Consider the following 18,084-nt stretch of genomic DNA (forward strand, 5'->3'; position numbering starts at 1 on the left):
GGAGCAGACACCAAGCAACAAAAGGAAAATACACCAGGACGTCTACACATTTCCTCCACCTTGGGAGAAAACCCCTTGCTTCAAGTTGGAGCGGGCCGTGCGAGCGCGCGTGTGTACGGGAGTGTGAGTCTGAGTGTGTGGGTGTCGGAGAGGCACTGCCCGGGAAGCTGTCTGCCGGCACGGCCTGGCAATGCAAGACGGCCGAGCGCCTTCGCCCTCTTCGGAAAGTCCGGTGCACGCTTCTCGCCCGAGGGTCCGGATAAAACCCGCCATCTCCTTGGTGGTCTCTGCGGCCGACCTTCCAAGGCGGGGGCGCAGATGAGCGCGGTCGGGGGTGGGGGAAGGCTGGGGTCGGAGGGAGATGGTAACGGCGGAGTATAGGGATCTCTGCGGTCGGTCCACCCTGCTCCTTCACGTTCTGAGGCCGTGAAGTTTTTCTCCCACAAGCACATCCCCCTGCAAGGATCAGAGAAGTATAAAAACAGGAGCGTGCAGTTTTGTTTTTAGCGAGCCTCTCACCAAATGCACTGTTTTGAGAGTTTGCTACTCACTCCCATTGTATTCAAATTCCTCGGGCATTAAAGGGGCAACTAGAATATACAAGATTTTGAAAAATGTTTAACATTCAACTCCTTTTGTGGTCTGACTTATCTTTGTTTATGTCCTGGAAGAATAAAAAATTAAGTTAAAAACGTACAAACCTCACACCTAATGTGTCCCTACAGGAGGTTTGGGGATCTGCCAAACCTCTCCCTCCCCCAGGCTTCCACACCTCAGGGAGTGGCCCGTAGTAAACGCAGATGCTCAGATAAAAAACGTGGGAGTTGTCTTCCATCCCATTCCCTCGTCCCTTGAATTCAGTTGTTAGCAAGCCCTGTTGGGTCTACTTCTCACATATGTCCAGATCCATTCCCTTCCTTCTCACCACCCTGCCTAGTGCAAGGTACTAGCTTCTCTTTCCTGTACAATTGCAGTACTTCCCGTCCCCCACCCCCCCCCATTCTCTGTTTGGCAGCCAGAGTAATTTATTTTTTGAAAAAAGGTAAATTAGAGAGTGTCTGTCCTCTGCTTGGAACCCTTCAATAGCTTCTTCTTGTGCTTGGCATGAAATCCAGAAGAACTCCTTCCCTGCATATCCCCCAATTGATCTGGCCTCTGCCATCTCAGACCACCTGGCCATTGCCCCACCCAGCCAGCCAGCCACCCTCGCCAAACCCAGCCTCACTCTCACATCCCTCTCTCTATGTCCTCTGGGTTGCCACTGTCTGTGTTCCTACCTTATCTGTTTAATTACTCCTTTAACTTACCTGGAAGTCTCTACTGGCACTCCAGGTGTCAGAGACTCTTCCTGTGTGCCTACCTTGCTCACTGTTTCATCTTTACTCCCAGAGTTGTCCAGGAGGCACCAAATGCATGCAGGTATAGAGACTGAGTGGTGAATGGACAGCCTTAACTTATTTGTGGCTTTAGACTCATGAAGGGCTTCTGTTCTCATCTGGGATTGAGAACTACACATTTCTCCGGTTTGTAGCTCTGTAATATTTTGATGTCCACAAATGCATTAAACACGTTTTGTAGGCAAACCAATATTGGTCAAGGGATGCCAATAGTGCAAAGACCATGCGCCAACCAGCTCGACCAGTCTTTTCAAAAAAGAGCTGGATGATAAGAACATTTCTAACACATTTCATTTGCAAGTGTCTTCCAGCTCTTTGGCAGTGGCAGCCCTTTCCAAGCCTCCTGAAAAGACAACTGAGCAGGTTCAGGATGTTTCTTCCATGTCAGAAAGTTTACTTACTTAACTGTGTCCTCCCCACCAGCTGTAAGTTTCGTGAACTCATGAAGCTCACTCCCCATGGAAAGGTCCCAATAAAAACATTTGTAGAAGGAATATCAGGTTCCTTTTTTTCTTTCCCATCAATGGTGAGGTTTTAAAAATTATTTAAAATAATTACTATTGCAGGACACTTCCTGAAACCCTCTTTAGGATATATATACTATAATGTAAAGAAAACATGTAACTTGCAACCATTATTTGTTGCATTGATCGGAACCCAAAAGAAGCAGGAAGAAGCAAAGATCCTTTAGAGGGCAAAGATTGAGCAAAACTTGAGTTACTTCATCTTAAAACTTCTACCTTAGAGTCTAAGCCAAAATACAAATTATAACTGAAAAACTGTTCCAGTGGCAAAATCCTCCATTGGTAAAATGATTTTCAAAAGGAAACTGAAAATGAAAAGGGGAACAAAATGGCTGGGTGAAGGTTGGCCTAAAATATTCTTAAGATTTTTTTTTTAACTTAAAAACATATATGGTAAGACACTTCTGTTTTCAGAAGGAACATCTACTAGCATTTGGATTTTTTAGGTGTTGTTGGGTATAATTTGTAGCTGATATTGAGAGGCATTTGAAAGCATATAACAACTGTGCGCCTTCGTTTCTGAATGTTGCTGTGTGATTTGGAGCCTTTATTTTAAAATGGAGATTCTGTTTTGCTACTTCTCCCTGTCCCCTCTCAAGTTGATTTTCCAGGTTTTGCAATTTACAAAGCTTTGATTGTCTCCTAAATAGTGTCCAGATTGATCATTCCTTCCTTCCTTCTTGGACTTTTCAGGCTCCCAAACTTCAAACATGGATTTTCCCAAGTGTGGTTTCTCTAAACCTTTTGCTCTTTAGTTCGGAAAGGTGCGGGCTCACAAAGGGCAAGACCTCTGGTTCAGGGCTTTCCCAGCCCCACCTCCCCTTGCCTATAAGAGTACAGACCACCTGGGCCAGGGGCCTGATTTCCAGGCTCTAAGATGAGAATGTTCCGGTGCTCTCACAGCCTTGTTCCGAAGCTTACTCAGTGCCCACCCTGTTCAGGGTACCTTCTAGAACCTGCTCACTGGGGAGACAGTGGGTCTGCCCTCCAGCATTGATTTTCTGAGCTTGTGTTTTTTGGGGTTTTTTTTCTGTGTAGCATGTGGGGTCTTAGTTCCCCAACCAGGAATTGAACCCATGCCCCCTGCATTGGAAATGGGGAGTCTTAACCACTGGACCACCAGGGAAGTCCCCTTCTGAGCTTGTTAATCAGAGGGCAGGTGGGAGACCCTGCTGGCTTCCCAGTCCTCCCACTATTATTGCAAGTAAGAACCACCTCCAGTCCTATTGTAGAAAGTATCTGCAGAAACTTGACCTTGCTGGAAATCTCACAGCAACTGGGAAAAGTTGCCTGGTTGCATGTCTGTTTTTAATAGATGATGTTGTCTTAGGCATCATTTACATGACCTTAATTTTCTTTTTGGACTGCACTATCACCCTCTAATTCACAGTTGTCTATCTCAGAGAACAGCTGCTAATTACACCATACTTTTTATGTCTGTACTATAGACTCCACATGAATGCTGGGAGAGACACATGCATTTCATATGGTCATCCCTTCCCATTGTGCGTTTCACCCCGGGCCCTGCCAAGTTGAGCCTGGATCTCACCCTCAAGGTGCTTCTGGTCATTTGATCAGCATAGCAGCCTGTGTCCTTGTGTCAGGGACCCAAGGTCAGTGGGAGCCCAGCATGTGAGAGCAGTGACTTGCCTCATCACAGTCTCCTTAGTCTTAGGAGATGTGTCTTAATCTAACTCAGAGTTTCTCTGGATAATTCTCGGCTGTGAGCGGCTGTCCTGTGTGCTGTAGGATGTTCAACAGTGTTCCTGGCTGCTACCTGCTAAATGCCTTTAAGCACCCCCACCCCCAGAGGTGACGCCCAAAAATGCCTCCAGACATTGCCAAAGATCCCCTGGGGTGGTGGGGGCAGGTAGAATGTAGGAAGCCCCTTTCTGTTATCTCCCAGGGCTCAAACTGACTTGGGTTCATAACCGGTACCAGTGCCTTCCAGACCCTTCTCTTTGAGATTGCTGCGTGATTACCTCTTTGTCATTACGTGCCCACCTCTGGGCTTCCGGGAGAGTCTGTCCTGGGCAAAGGGAAGCCTTGTTTTGTGTATGTGTGTGTCTGCCCCACCCCAACTGGAGCATGAGCCGTGCAAGGAAGGAGCCTCATTTGGTTGTCTTGGTGTCACCGTGCCGGTGACTATGAATATGTGTAGATGGAGCAGTGATTGAGCCCTTTACCAGTAGGTGTTCTACAGTTGTTTGGAGTATCCGGACTCTTCTCAGGCAGATTGGAGAAGCTGGGCAGATTGGAGCCCAGCTGTGAGGTGGGGTGGGGGTGCTCTGTCTTTTCATTGCCACCATCTGACCGGGTGTGACTGGATAGATGGAATGTTAAGAGAAGTGTTGCAAAAAGGGGGAGGGGGAGCACCAATGCGTATTTACGTGACCTTATAAATAAGTATGTGCTTGGGTGCAGGAAGTGACTTGACAGTTAAGAAAAGCTTTCTGACTTGATGTTTTTTCGCCACTAGGACGAGACAGCTTTCCACTCAGCCATGACGCTGTGTCTGTGACTTGGTCCACCCTGGACTATAAGCCATGACTTAGTCCACCCCTCAGGGAGCCGCGGCTGCTGTGACCACTGCGGGAACTGACTGGGGAGAGCGGCCACCTCGAGGCTTGATGGTTGGAATGTCTCGGCGACCACCCAGCATGTACTGGTGTGTGGGGCCAGAAGGGTCAGCCGTGTGTCCAGGACACGCCATGGAGACCCATAACAGCGGTAAGGGCAGGGCTGGCCAAGCCTGCTTTGCATGTTCTACGTACGAACAATGGGTTCTCAACCAAAGGATATAAATTGCCAATTATTTGATGAATTGTATGGTTTTTCAATATAAAATATATCATGGGATTCTCACTTAAATTCTAAACGTTGAAGGAGCCATGGGGCAAAATTTATGTGGACTTAAGATTTATGTGGATCCTAAGAATCAGGGCATCATTTCATGCTTGTTAAAAAGATTTTTTTTAATGGGGATTTGGTTTTGTGTTCTCACTATACAAATAATACGTTTATTAAAGAAAAATTGAAAAAAGAAGTAGAAAGAGTAATCACCCAGAGTCCCACTGCCCTAAACACAGTTAATATCTAGGTATGTTGTCTTCTAGTCAGCTTCTCTGGGCTGCAGGGACTTTGTTTTAACTTTATTTACTTATTATAGTGTATATACTTCAGTATCCTACTTTTTTCCCCTAACTTTGTGTCAGTCACCTAGCTTGTGGGATCCAGGGAAATATCATCTTATTTGGGTGCGCTGTGCAAAATGATTGACCTAATTCTTACTCTCCCACTGGATGTTTTGGGACATTTGTGTTGCTTCTAGTTTGTTTGTTTTTGCGGTACGCGAGCCTCTCACTGTTGTGGCCTCTCCTGTTGCGGAGCACAGGCTCCGGACGCGCAGGCTCAACGGCCATGGCTCACGGGCCCAGCCACTCTGCAGCATGTGGGATCTTCCTGGACTGGGGCACGAACCCGTGTCCCCTGCATCGGCAGGCGGACTCTCAACCACTGCGCCACCAGGGAAGCCCTGTGTTGCTTCTAGTTGCTGACTCAGACCAAAATCATTCCATGTCCATCTTTTTATACATGGTTTTGAGATTATTTCCTTAAGATAGATTTACAGAAGCAGGACTATTAGATTTGAATGTTTTTAGGTCTCTTTACACATATTGCTGGATTGTTCACCAGAGTTGCATCACTTTTATCCCAAATAGGATATCATTGATATTGTTAACAATAAATATTTGTTAAGCCCTTAGTACATATGGGGCACTGGGTTTGGTGTCTTAGGAAATAACCTCATTTAATCCTCACGACAACCTATAAATGGTACTTCTATCTCCATTTTATAACTGAGGAACATGAGAATAAGAGAGATGTAGAAACTTGGTCAGAGTCAACAGCCTGTAATGGGCAGAACTGCCCTTTGAACCGTGTCTTAGCCCTGGACTGTCGTCCTCAAAGTATAGGTCATCCTGTGGGATTTGAGAGGACCTGTGGGTTTGTACCTCTGTGGAGTTAGCAATTCAGTGTTGTACCTGGCTCAGTAGACATTTTGCTCAGTTACTTAGTGTTTTTTCTCCATCGAAAATGCCCAAAGTCTAACTAAGGTGATGTTTCTGAAAGACTTCTTTACACATAAGTCAGATTATGAAATGAGAAAAGAATTTGCATCTTGACATTGTCCAGCACTAAATGTTCCCAGAGTGTTTGACTTGCATTTTTTGAAAGGTTTTCTTTTTGTTTTTTCAGATGTATGCCTTTTTTTGTTTGTTTTTGTTTTTTGGTTTACTTGCGGTACGTGGCCCTCTCACTGTTGTGGCCTCTCCCGTTGCGGAGCACAGGCTCTGGACGCGCAGGCTCCGGACGCGCAGGCTCAGCGGCCATGGCTCACGGGCCCAGCCACTCTGCAGCATGTGGGATCTTCCCGGACCGGGGCACGAACCCGTGTCCCCTGCATCGGCAGGCGGACTCTCAACCGCTGCGCCACCAGGGAAGCCCTGGATGTATGCCTTTTTTCAGTTGCTTGTTAGGAAGGCCGTGTCTTATTAGCATGAGATCAAGGTGACGTGCTGTTCCTGATTTTGGGTAGAACCTCTTTCCAGGGCACTCTCAGCTGCAGTATCCCATCTGCCTCTCCTCAGCAATCCGGAGGAATGATGGTGGGGGCAGGGATGCTGGGTCCTTCTGGGGCTCACTGGGTGGGTGGCTGTGTCATCTGAAAAAGCCCCAGAGGAGACTCTGCCCCGTCCTCGTCCTGGTAAAGAGCAGTGGATCTCCACCCTGGCCCCCAGAAACACTGGGCAGTGCCTAAAGCTATCAGTGCACAGGCACCCCCAGCTCCACTGGAGCAGCATCCTGGGGGTAGTTTTTAAAAGTTCTTGCCTCCCCACCTCCACGATCCTACTGTGCAGCTGGGGTTGAGAATCAACTGGTCTAAATGATTTGGACCAGCAAATTAGAGCAGCATTTCTCAAATTGCAGTATATACTCCAGTCCCCTGGGGATCTTGGTGAAATGCAGATTCTCATCCTGTGAGTCTGGGGGCACCGAGAATTTGCATTTCTAACAGGCTCCCAGGTCGTGCCAGTGTTCCACCAACAGAGAGGCAAGGCTGAGACCTCAAGGTGCCCAGGAATCCTCACTGACTCTTACAGTTCCTGGGGACCTGGGTCAAGGGACCCTGGACAGACCTGGAACCAGCCCTGCTTCCAGGCCTGAGGTAGGACAATGACCAGGGAATGTTCATGTGCACGAGAGGCCAAAGTGTTGACACTCCTAGCCCTCATTTTCCTCCTTTGAGGTCTAGATCTGAACTTTACACTACTCCTACAGCCAGTTGCCTCTCCCTGACAGCTGTGATCACCAGGTGGGAGGGAGCAGGCTCAGAATGGTCTTTTCTGCCTCAGGGGCCTCTTTCCCCAGTGGAATCTCAGGACTCCACACCTCCCTGTTCTGGCTGAGCCTCAGGACACACACAAGGCTTGAAGAGCCTATGGGAATTGTGCAGCCCCCACTGGTACTGTTCTACTGCTTAGGGCTGGAAGGTGCCGACAGGGGAGGTGGTGTCTTGTGAACCCTGATGCTCAGGGATGTGTTTGTGCACGGAAGAAAACACATAAACACAGAGTTGAAGAAGATGAGAAAAAAGTGACCTGAAATACATTGTAAAATTCTGTCCTATGGCTCAGCATTATGGAAATTATGAAGAAAATACAAATTTATGCCCATTCTTCAAGAGTTGAAAGGTCCCATAGGTGGTAGCCAAGGAGCTGAATGTGGAGGGCTTGCCCTAGGACCCCCAGGGATGAAACCCTACAACACTCCCCTCCTGCTGGCAACGGGCTGCTTACATGGCTTAGTAGCCCGACATCAGGCCCCTCCTGGCCTCTTGCAGCTACCGTTCAGCTCACCTGAGAGCAGTGAATGAGGGCAGCAGAGGACCCACCCTGCTTTCCTGCCAGGTCCAGGGGAAGACAGTGACACCACGGGGACCTGTGTGGGTACTGGGAATGCTGAATCCATTACCTGGGCTCTGGATTAAGGAGCACTACTAACTACCTGTAACCTAGAGTGATGTGTACTTCTGTCACTGTCTTGTTTAGAACCCCACAGCCAGTTTATGACTGTTTCCTTTCACTGAGTGAGAAGGGGTGGGGAGACACTTCTGGGACTCACACAGTGTGATGAGGGCTCAAGAGCCTGTCTGTGGGGTTCATTAGGCCTGCATTCAATTCTTAGTTCTGGGTGACCTCAGCTGAGTGGCTCAGCCTCTCTGAACCCTGATCCAGACAGACACAGAATCTTAGTGGGATGTGCCAATCAGCATCTATTTCTGGCCTCCTGGCCAGCAGGGGTCTGGGGGGTCTCTGCTGTGTGCTGCAGTCTGCACTCTGCTTCATGTGGCTCCTAACCTCCTGAGACCAGCAGGCTGGCAGGGCGCCTTCTTCCCTGCCAGTTGCAGAGGTACAAGCGGGGAAAGCAAAAACATTCCATGTCTCTTAAGGCCTAGGCTCAGAGTGGCACGCTGTCGCCTCCATGCCTCTGCCCTTGGCCAAAGAAAGTCACATGGAGGAGCCCAAGTGAAGAGCTCCCTGCACGAGGAGGCCACAGCCAGGCTGTGGATTCAGGCAGAGGGGGAGGATTGTTGTCCATCATTCATCTACCATGATAGGAGTGGGTGGGCTTCAGTACTTTAAAATTGTATCTTATTTATGTATTTCTATTTATTTATTTAAGCAGCCCACAGAGCTTTTCTCTCATGAAACTTTACCTGGAGCCCCAGCCCACATAACAGCTATAACAGTGGAGTTGCTTTGGTGGGCAGTCGTGGAGGGGTGGGGGTGGTGAATCCCACCGCTGATCTTCACCTTGACCGCGGAGCTCTGTGGGCCCAATTTTAAAATATCGCATGTTGGATTTCAGTTTCACAAAATAGAACTATATACACCAAGACCATAGCCTGGGAGCAGGTGACACTCAAAGAGTAGCACAGTCACTGGGGATTATAGCCACTGCCCTTTGCTTACCCATAGGGGTACAATGTGCATGCGTTCTTTTGTGGTTGTTTTGCATTACTTTTGCAACCAGAGAATAATATTGCAACTTATTTTAAAAATTGTTTTCTCTTTAAGTACGGAAGTTTTGTGATTAGGATCCAACCTGCGTACCTCCTCCCTCGTTGGGTGCTCATTTCCAAGATCAAATTTGCTTTAACTGGCCTCTTTCCCACGAATTTCTTTCTGGATTAAATGGAGCAATATTTGACTCCAGGAACCTGCAGCTGTGCTTCCCATGGGGCCCACCCTCTGAGTTCTGTCCCCATTGGATTTTTTTCTGCCCCACCTTCTCCCCAGAGGAGTCATGCCTCCCCTCCCCTTCCCCCCAGTCCCCCAGCCTCACCCCAGGGATGACCGTTGCAGACCTGATTCGCAGCACTGCCTGAGGGAAACTGATTGTCAGAAAGAGGACCAGTGGATACCCAAGTTATTCTCAATGTAGGAGCAGCTCTCTCACCTTTTAAAAATCCTTGGAAGATACCATGCTTTGGAAATAATGTTATCATTATACTTCCAAGTAGAGTTAGGAAAAGATCCAAACTTTAATAAAATGAGTAAAAAACTAACTTTTTACCTTTGGGCTTTTGGTAGTGGTCTTGTGTGTGTGTGTGTGTGTACTGGGTGTGTTTGTTGGTGCCTCTACCTGTTTTGACTTACACAATTCACCTTGTGCTTGTTGAGAATGGTTAACCCTTTCAGCACCCATGAATATGTGAGTGCTTCTCCAACTGCCTGTGGTGCCATGTGGGCTATGTGCGCCTGTTCTATGTTTGTGCAGCACAGTTGTGCCCCAGAAAGGTGTGTTACAACCTTATTAGTACTATCAGCATTCAGCTGGGCTTCGGTGCAGGAGGAATGTTTAGAGCACATGGATGGGTTCAGAGTGTGTGAGCTGAGAGAACGAGGGTCAGTGAGATACTGGGCCAGGACTGCGGACCCAGCCAGTTTGACAAACATGTCATTAGACATTCTTCCACATCCGTCTCACACCAGTCAGAGTGGAAAAACCTGTCCTGTCAGCTGAGGTAAGGCTCCTGGGGAGCAGAGAAGTGAGGAAACTTCTAGATAATTCAGGCTAAGAACGCTTGGTGAGACTCTTCAGAATCTCACCAAGGGTGAGAGGTGCTTGGACAGACATCACCTGAGGTGGTCCACATCCCCCACCTCTCTGTGAGTGGTCCTGACTTCCGCTGCCTGCCTCTCACAGCATGGACCAAAGAAGGAGAAGGAACATTCCAGAAGGCCTTCAAATCCTAGGTTTTTACATAGGTACTTCCAATGTCCTTTTCTTCTTCCTTTGGCTTTTTCAAATCTGTTTTGAAAATAACTTTTTAATACAAGAGCCAAGTAGATTTGCCCGAGTGGGGGCTCTGCCTGCTTTCCAGAAATAGAAATACGAAATAGCGTGACTAGGAAGTGCCCCTCCAGTGGCAGCATGCTTTCTTAGTGAGCCACTGTAGGAACTCCTACAAGGGGCAGATCCATCGTTTTGTGTGCCTTTCAGAGTGTAACCACCAGCCCACATGTTAAGCTGTTCCTGGACTTGGTGTCCTGCTCATGCCTGCTGGGAGGACAGGGCTTTGCTAGGACTGTGGTCAGCAGGGTGCCCTCTCCAGCCTGGCTGCAGGAGCAGCACTGGGCCCCCCAGGGACCGTAGCCATTGTCCAGTAAGGAATCCCTTACTGAGAGAGGTGAAGAGGAGGGAAGCTGTGTGGTGGCCTAGGTCACAGGAGAAACGGCCATGGGCATCCATCCATGTGGGATCAGTTAACACAGCTGTGCTTCATGCCTACAAAGTCCTGCCCAATGACAGAAGCTCTGGGTTTGATGGGGCTTTTAACATTAACCTAAATGTGAGGCTTAGATCATCTGATTATTTGTTCGGAATATGCTTGCTTACTTCTAGCAACAGGGAGCTGACTCCTTCTCGAATATTCCAGCCTTTCTGTGGGCTGCTCTGTTGGGAAGTGTGTGCTGCTGCAGAGGCCAGTCCTGTCTCCACTGCCTCTAGCTCCACCTGCCTAGGCTGATTGGCATCCCTTAACCCCTTTCTTGAAATAACTAACTTTGATGCCTTGCCCTCCCTGTGGATTCCTTTTTAGGCTGAGCAAACCATCCCACTGCCTTCAAGAGCAGGCAGCCCGCAACGTTACACATTTCACTTGGATATCACCAAGCTTTTGCCTTTTAGTCTGTGGACTAACCGTTAGGCCATGACCACCTGGGCCCAAGGGGAGAGCAGCCTCCCACCCCTTCCCTCCACCCTGTGTGTGGGGGCTCTCTGGAGCGCCCCATCCCCCCACCCCATTCTAGGTGGCCAGAGCCTGAAGTTCACCCAGGGCCTCAGCCCACCTTCCCCTTCCCATTCCCCACATTTGCCCCTGACTCCTTCACCAGGGCAGCTATTCAGTGGCCAGGAGAGGAGATTCTCTTTCCAGCTCTGTGCCCTGGCCTCCACGAAGAGGTCAGTGGCCTGTGAGCAGGTGCTTGCGTGGACGTCCCCAGGCCCCAGTGCAGAGGGATAAGGATTTTCTCCCACTTCCCTGGTTTCCTGGTCCACATCAGCCAGACTCTGAAGAAGCCATAACTGGGATTTTTATGAAATTCTTTAACTCTGGGAATTGAGAGAACTAAATAACATATAAATTATCACACCCGATAACATTTAAGTCCAAACTCTAGTATATTGATTTCACACACATATTCAGGAACTCTGATGAATGAAAATAGGGGCTTCCAATATTCCTTAGAATTCCCAGTTCTGAGTCTGTTCACCATCCTAGCCGCCCCTGTGTTCAGTTCCTCCAGATTCTACTTAACCATCTTGCTATTTATTGACATTTGTTATAAAGAATAAAAGATAAAAAAGCAAAAAACAGAAGTGTACATCTCAAGCAGTACAATCCTTCCTAAGCCCATAACCCTGATGTTATAGAAGGAATCACACATTAGTTAGAAATTATATTTTCAATTATAAATAACTTTTTAGGACTGTACTTCATTTTGCTAATTCTTGCTATGTTTGTGCCTCGCAGCTTTTATGTCATCTACATTGTCCAGCATCCAGTGGCCAGGCATGTCACCAGGTGTTGGTTTAAAATCAATTGCTTACCTATTCATTTCAGGAGAACCAAAGCCAAAAATAACTTAGTTGGGGCACTTTGAATTTTTCAGCACATAGAGATATTTAAAGGCATTGAAAAATTTAGTCCATTATTTTGAATGTAGAACCAAGTGATGATGCAAATTTGAGGTTAGAATTTGAATACATTTTGTATTCAAGAATGACACTCTTCAAGTTCCTTTTAGTAGCTCATTTTGGACTTCAAATGGCCCTGTGAGCTCTTAGACAGGTGGGTGGCCACAAGTGGCCTACACCTGGGAGTTAGAGGTAGAAGAGGCCAGGGCAGACCCTTCAGGCTGTTTGCACCCCTCCCTTCTGCTCTCAGAATCAAAAGCCTCCAATGGGTGGTCACCCGTGTCCCCACGCAAACATCACCAGCACTTCTGGGTTCAAAAGCAAAAAGCAAGCAAAGAACCCCTACCTGATAGCAGGCAGGGGCCTCCCCGAAGTGATGAAAAAGTTACTTGTGTGTAATCACACACATTCTCATATAAAATCAAATGCCATCCTGCCCAGGTGACCACTGTTAGCTGAGTGTGTTTCTTTTCCATCCTCTTCCTACACTCATGTCCACACACACACAATTCTTTTTTGTGTATATTTCTGGGTTTACATGCATGACATTCAATTGTACATGCGTTGTGCAACTTTTGTTTACTTGAGTGATGTACGTCTTGGAGTCTTTTTCATTTGCATCAAGTTCCATAGTGTAAATACAACAATATTTATTTAATCAATCTGCTATTAAGGTGCCTTTAGATTCTTTCCATATTTTGCTTCTTACCATAAGAGTTGAGTATACCCCAGCAGAATGGCAGGATCAAAGAGTAAGCACATTAAAAATTATCAAAGTAATACACAGCCCTGGTTAAGGAAGCAAGTGATACAGATGGACTATAAGGCAAAGCCCCAGTGGCAGCTCCCAAAAGTGTCTCTATTTCCTGTTTCTGGTTCTAGTTCTTCAGGTCATCACCATTTCTCTACATAAAGAATATGCCTGCACATTTCTCTTGCTCCATCCGTTGAGACAGAGTCTGCTGCCTGCCTGCCTGCCTGCCACGATAGAGGACGATTTCTTTCCCCTTGCACCACACCTCCCAGATGCTCCCTCCCACTTAATTCTATCAGTGTGGACTCATCTCTGGGTTGCTTTTGCAACATTAAATGATATGTTCTCATTGCTATGACTTGGCCTGGGGACTCAGTGTCATCCATGTTCTGTGGGGCTCAGGAGACACACACCTCTTCCCTACTTTTTACCTCCACCTGGTTCCCACCTCTTACTCAGAACTCTTATTTTTTTAATTTTTTTGCGGTACACGGGCCTCTCACTGTTGTGGCCTCTCCTGTTGCAGAGCACAGGCTCCGGACACGCAGGCTCAGTGGCCATGGTTCACAGGCCCAGCCGCTCCGCGGCATGTGGGATCTTCCCGAACCGGGGCACGAACCCGTGTCCCCTGCATCGGCAGGCAGACTCTCAACCACTGCGCCACCAGGGAAGCCCAGAACTCTTATTTTGAGCCCTCATTTGCCTGGAGCACATGAGTAAGAAAACTCAGAAAGGGCTGTGGTGGCACATGTGAGACTCGGTTTTCCTGAAAGCATCTTCCATTGGTCTTCCCCGTGATCCCAAGTGGAAATCATTTGCCTTTAGACCTTGGAAGAGCCTGCTGTGTTGTCCTCTGATGTGGTCTGATTCTCATCGCTTTGTGGGTGACTTGTTTTTCCCTCTCTAGAAGCCTTTAGAATCTTCCCTGTATGTCTGGTCTTCTGAAATTGCATAACAAAAGACCTGGGTGAGGGTCTTTATCCTTCATGCTGCTTGGTACAGGGTAGGTCAACAATTTATCCCTTTCAGGCCTGGAAAAGTCCTTGTATTTTCATTGATAGTATTATCTTCCTCTGCTTTTTCTCTTTATTGTTTTGGTTTGTTTGCTTTTCTGGAACTCCTGTTGCTTATCTTTTCCCTCAGGTTTTCCAACCCTTCTTAACTTCCAGAAGCTCTTCCCTATTCTTGATTGTTTCTTTTCATAGCATTCTGCTCCTGTCACATATATGCAGTGTCTTCTTGAATTCTCTTGAGGATCCTAATAGGCATTTATTTTATTTTGATATCAATCTTACTATCTTCTCAGTTAATTTCTTAATTTATTTCTTAATGCAAATTCATTGATTAAAATAAACATTTTTATAATGAATTCCAGATAAACCAATAATTATAGGATTCAAAGCATTATTAGGGAAATTTGCAATCAACTAGACGGCTGTTACCAGAGCTCTGGAAAGAAGGCCCAGGGTAGCCCAGGACGGTGGGGCAGGAAAGGAAGAAGAGGATGGAGTGGGAATCTTTTCTGAGGACTTATGTAACAAACTACTGCATAACTCACTGGCTTAAAACCACAGCAGTTTATAGTTTCCCGGGATTCTGTGAGTCAGGAATCAGCAGGGCTCAGCGGGTGGTTCTTCTTGCCTCACTCCCATGTCTGATAATTCGGTGCTCCTCACCGTGACTGCTCTTCCCACATGCTCATCCAGACGTCCACCCCCAGCCTGTATACAGCTTAGCAGTTGAATTCCCAGAGCTCAGAAGCAGAAACTCTGAGACCTTACTAAGGCTTATGCCTGAACTGTCTCTTCATCGCTTCTTCCGCCCTCTGTTGGTCAAAACAAGTCAGAAGGTAAGTCCGGATTCCATGCAGGATGGGAAATATTAGATTCCAGCTCCCAAAGGAAGGAATGCCAAAAGTTTGTGGTCATCTTTGACACAGCACACCACAGAAATAGATAATGCATTAGATGTGAGGAGTCAAAGAAAAAGGATCAAGGATGTACACACACTCAGATTTAACTGATATTAATATTAAGCCATTTTCACTTCAACAATTATTTTAAGAAGTAAAACATGACAAGAATAGTTAGAGCCCCCTTTGGAACTCTCCCTGGTAACTGCTCTTCATAAACCCCCAAAGGTAGCCATTATTCAAAGTTAGTATGGACGTTTTGCCATGTTTTATACCATTGTTAATTATGTCAGTGCCTATAAATACATAGTATTGTTTCTGTCCCACCAGGCAGTCCCCTCTGGTCAACAGAAATTCTATAACATCATCTGCCTGGGTTAAGGAAGAAGCTTCATTGAGGGAGAGGAAATCACAAAGCCTGGGTCTGCAGGATGGGTTGCCTGTGGTCCCCAGTCTCTCATCCTCTCACAGGGAGGCTTGCCAGGGCATCTGCTGCATGGGAGTGGGTTCCAGTCCAGCAGAGGGTCCAGCATGGATCTCCACTCCCAGAGGCTAGCCTCTTCATGATGTGGCAGGGTGGGTGCTGGCTGCCTATAGGGGAATCACTTGGGGCTGTGGGATGTTATAGAACCTCCAGGCACTAGACCCATGGAAACTGAGCTTGGATGCCATCCCTTTATCCAAGGGAGAGGTGGGCATCCCTCAGCTGGCTCATTGTCCAGGTTTGAGGAGTGGCAACCAGAGTCACGTTTGGGCAGTCCTGCTCTTTTCAGAACAGTCTCCGTATTTAAGATTTTAAAATAAATATTTTCATACTGTGCCAATCTTTTTGTAATTTAATTTTTTAATCAACACTAAGTTTGTACTGTATAAGAGCTTTATTTTCCAAGAAGCTGGATAAAACCTTTTACCTATAAAACCATCTAGGCCTGGTGCTTTTTTGTGGGTAGACTTTTACATTATTGATTCCATTTCATTAAAGACTGTAGGTTTATTTAAATTTTCCATTTCTTCTTGAGTTAATTTTGTGAATACATTTTTCTAGATAGTCACCCATTTAATCTAGATTTTCAAATGTATTAGCATAAAGTTCCTAGTGGCTTCAGGATTTAAAATATGTTTTTAGATGACATCATTTAGTTTTCATAGATACATCATATACTCGATATAAAATTCAAAAGTACAAAAGGGAATACAGTGAAAAGTATTCCCTCCCACTCTGGCCCCTAGTTTTCCAGTTCTCCTTTCTTCCAAAGAATCAGAGAAAATAGTTTCCTCTCTCTTTTTTTCCCTCAGAAATCAGTTTCTTAGGCCTAGATTCAAAATGGCTTTTTTCTTTTCATAAATCTTTAGCCTAGGCAGAATTTTGAAATTGTTATGTTTTTATCTCAGTTTTTTTTCCATCTTTTATATTATGGAAAATTTTTAACGCATCATAAAAGTGAGAGAATACTGTAATGGACCTCTCTGTATCCATTGCCCCAACTTTAGCAATTATCACACATAGCCAATCTTGATCTTTTCATATTCCCTTCCATTTCTCTCTAGATTATTTAGAACCCAATTCCAAACGTCATATGTTAAGAAGTGTTTAAAAAAGTCCAACTCAGTACATTTTATATACATTTTTTAAAGTAAAAAATATGGGCTTAATAACATCAGATATCTAGTCAGCATTCTAATGCCCTTGATTGTCTCATAATTTATTTTTATCAGTGGTTGACTTGAATCAGGTTTGTTACTGAGTCTCTTAATTTCTACCTTTCTCCCTCACTTCCTTTTTCCTTGCAATTTAATTGTTGATAAAACCACATTGCTTATCCTTTGTAGTTTCCCACAGTCTGGATTTTGGTGATTGCATCCAGTGTGGTGCTCCTCTGTGCTTCCATAGATCCAGAGGCTTGATTACATTCAGTAAGACTTGGCAAGAACACTAAATAACTAGTGTTGTGTATTTCCTATTGTTTCACCACAGGAGTCAAATGATGTCTAATTGTCTGTCTTTGCTGTTCAAATTTTTCAGTAATTTTGGTGTTGTCAGCATGATACTTCATCATAAAGGTTGTAATGGTTTTTCAGCTTTTCACCTAATGATTTTATCAGTCATCAATCATTGCCTTATATCAGTTATTTCTTTGGGGTTGTGAAGTGGTGATATTTTAAGTCTACCATTCTTTCTTCATCTAGCTGAAATCTATCTCTAAAGAAGGACTTTCTCCCATCAACTCTGTGGTACCTTGAGATATGGTTTGTATGTGAAAGTCAGGATGAATGAATCTTTCCCTTATTTTAATTATTTCATTTTCTGAAAATGGATCAATTCCCTAGCATCTTTCAAAGGTGACCGATAAAGTGTGTCCTTTTAATATTATTACTCATTCATGGATTTTTACTTTTTTATTTCTGATGCTAAAATTATTCATCTTTTGCCAGCTGAAGCCCCTTTGGGTTGGTTTCTCTATCTTTTGACATGACCCCAGGAGCCTTTGATAACATCCTTGCTTTCTGATGTGACAAGATATTCCAGGCTCCTGTGGTCCAGTTCCTGTCCCAGACCTGCCATCTCTCATGATTTAATTCTCTGGTGTATATTTTTGTCTCCTTTCTCATTCCAGATATTGTCCGTACTTTTGCTACCCCCCACCCCCGTTTCTTATTTTTTTGATCAATCTGTCAATAAGATTGTTTCATGAGTCCTTTGAAAGAAGCAGCTTTGGGTTTTGTTGTTGCTTTTTTTAGTGTCTTTGCTTTCTATTTATTTTTTTCCAACGAAAGATCTCACATTTATTACTGAGCCAACCCACTAGTGCAGAAACATTGAAACAAAGAGGAAAATTATTTTCCCAATAAAACACATCCAGCTGTCCAAATAGTAGTGGTTTTCAGAGTGATATGGTTAAGATGCACATGACCTTGATACAGCAAAAATACGCGTGCCATTTCATGTGTGATTCCTTATAGACCCAGATTGGTCTTCTCCAATGTCTTCTCTTGGAGTTGTACCTGATTTTATTACATTTTCATCTGAATCCACTGGAGAATAAGACGATTCTGCTTCTGTTTCTTGGCCAGGAATCGCCTGATCCTGAAAGTCTTGGGAGAGGACAGGGTGAGGAACAGAGTTAACCACACACACCAAGATGGCGGACAAAAACTCTTTGGTTTCTATTTAATTAATTTTTTTTTTTTTTTTGGCTGTGCCATGTCTTAGTTGCAGGATGTGGGATCTTC

The 18,084-nt window shown here is 45.6% G+C and overlaps 1 protein-coding gene across 3 annotated transcripts in view; it reads left to right on the plus strand.

The window, feature by feature from the left end:
* The window catches only part of LRRK1 (leucine rich repeat kinase 1), a 123,921-nt gene that overhangs the window by 341 nt on the left and 105,496 nt on the right, over positions 1-18,084 (plus strand). For 2 of the 3 annotated variants that reach the window (XM_029237377.1, XM_029237381.1), the window contains exon 2: positions 4,401-4,651. The exons of the other annotated variant lie outside the window; for it this stretch is intronic. In XM_029237377.1, the coding sequence (XP_029093210.1) occupies positions 4,552-4,651 (100 nt within the window). In that variant the 5' untranslated portion in view covers positions 4,401-4,551. The remainder of the gene's footprint in view (positions 1-4,400; positions 4,652-18,084) is intronic. 3 annotated transcript variants of the gene reach the window in all.

The sequence above is a fragment of the Monodon monoceros genome, unplaced genomic scaffold, assembly GCF_005190385.1.
Source record: "Monodon monoceros isolate NGI ecotype Baffin Bay Population unplaced genomic scaffold, NGI_Narwhal_1 Super_Scaffold_21, whole genome shotgun sequence".
Classification (NCBI taxonomy): domain Eukaryota; kingdom Metazoa; phylum Chordata; class Mammalia; order Artiodactyla; family Monodontidae; genus Monodon; species Monodon monoceros.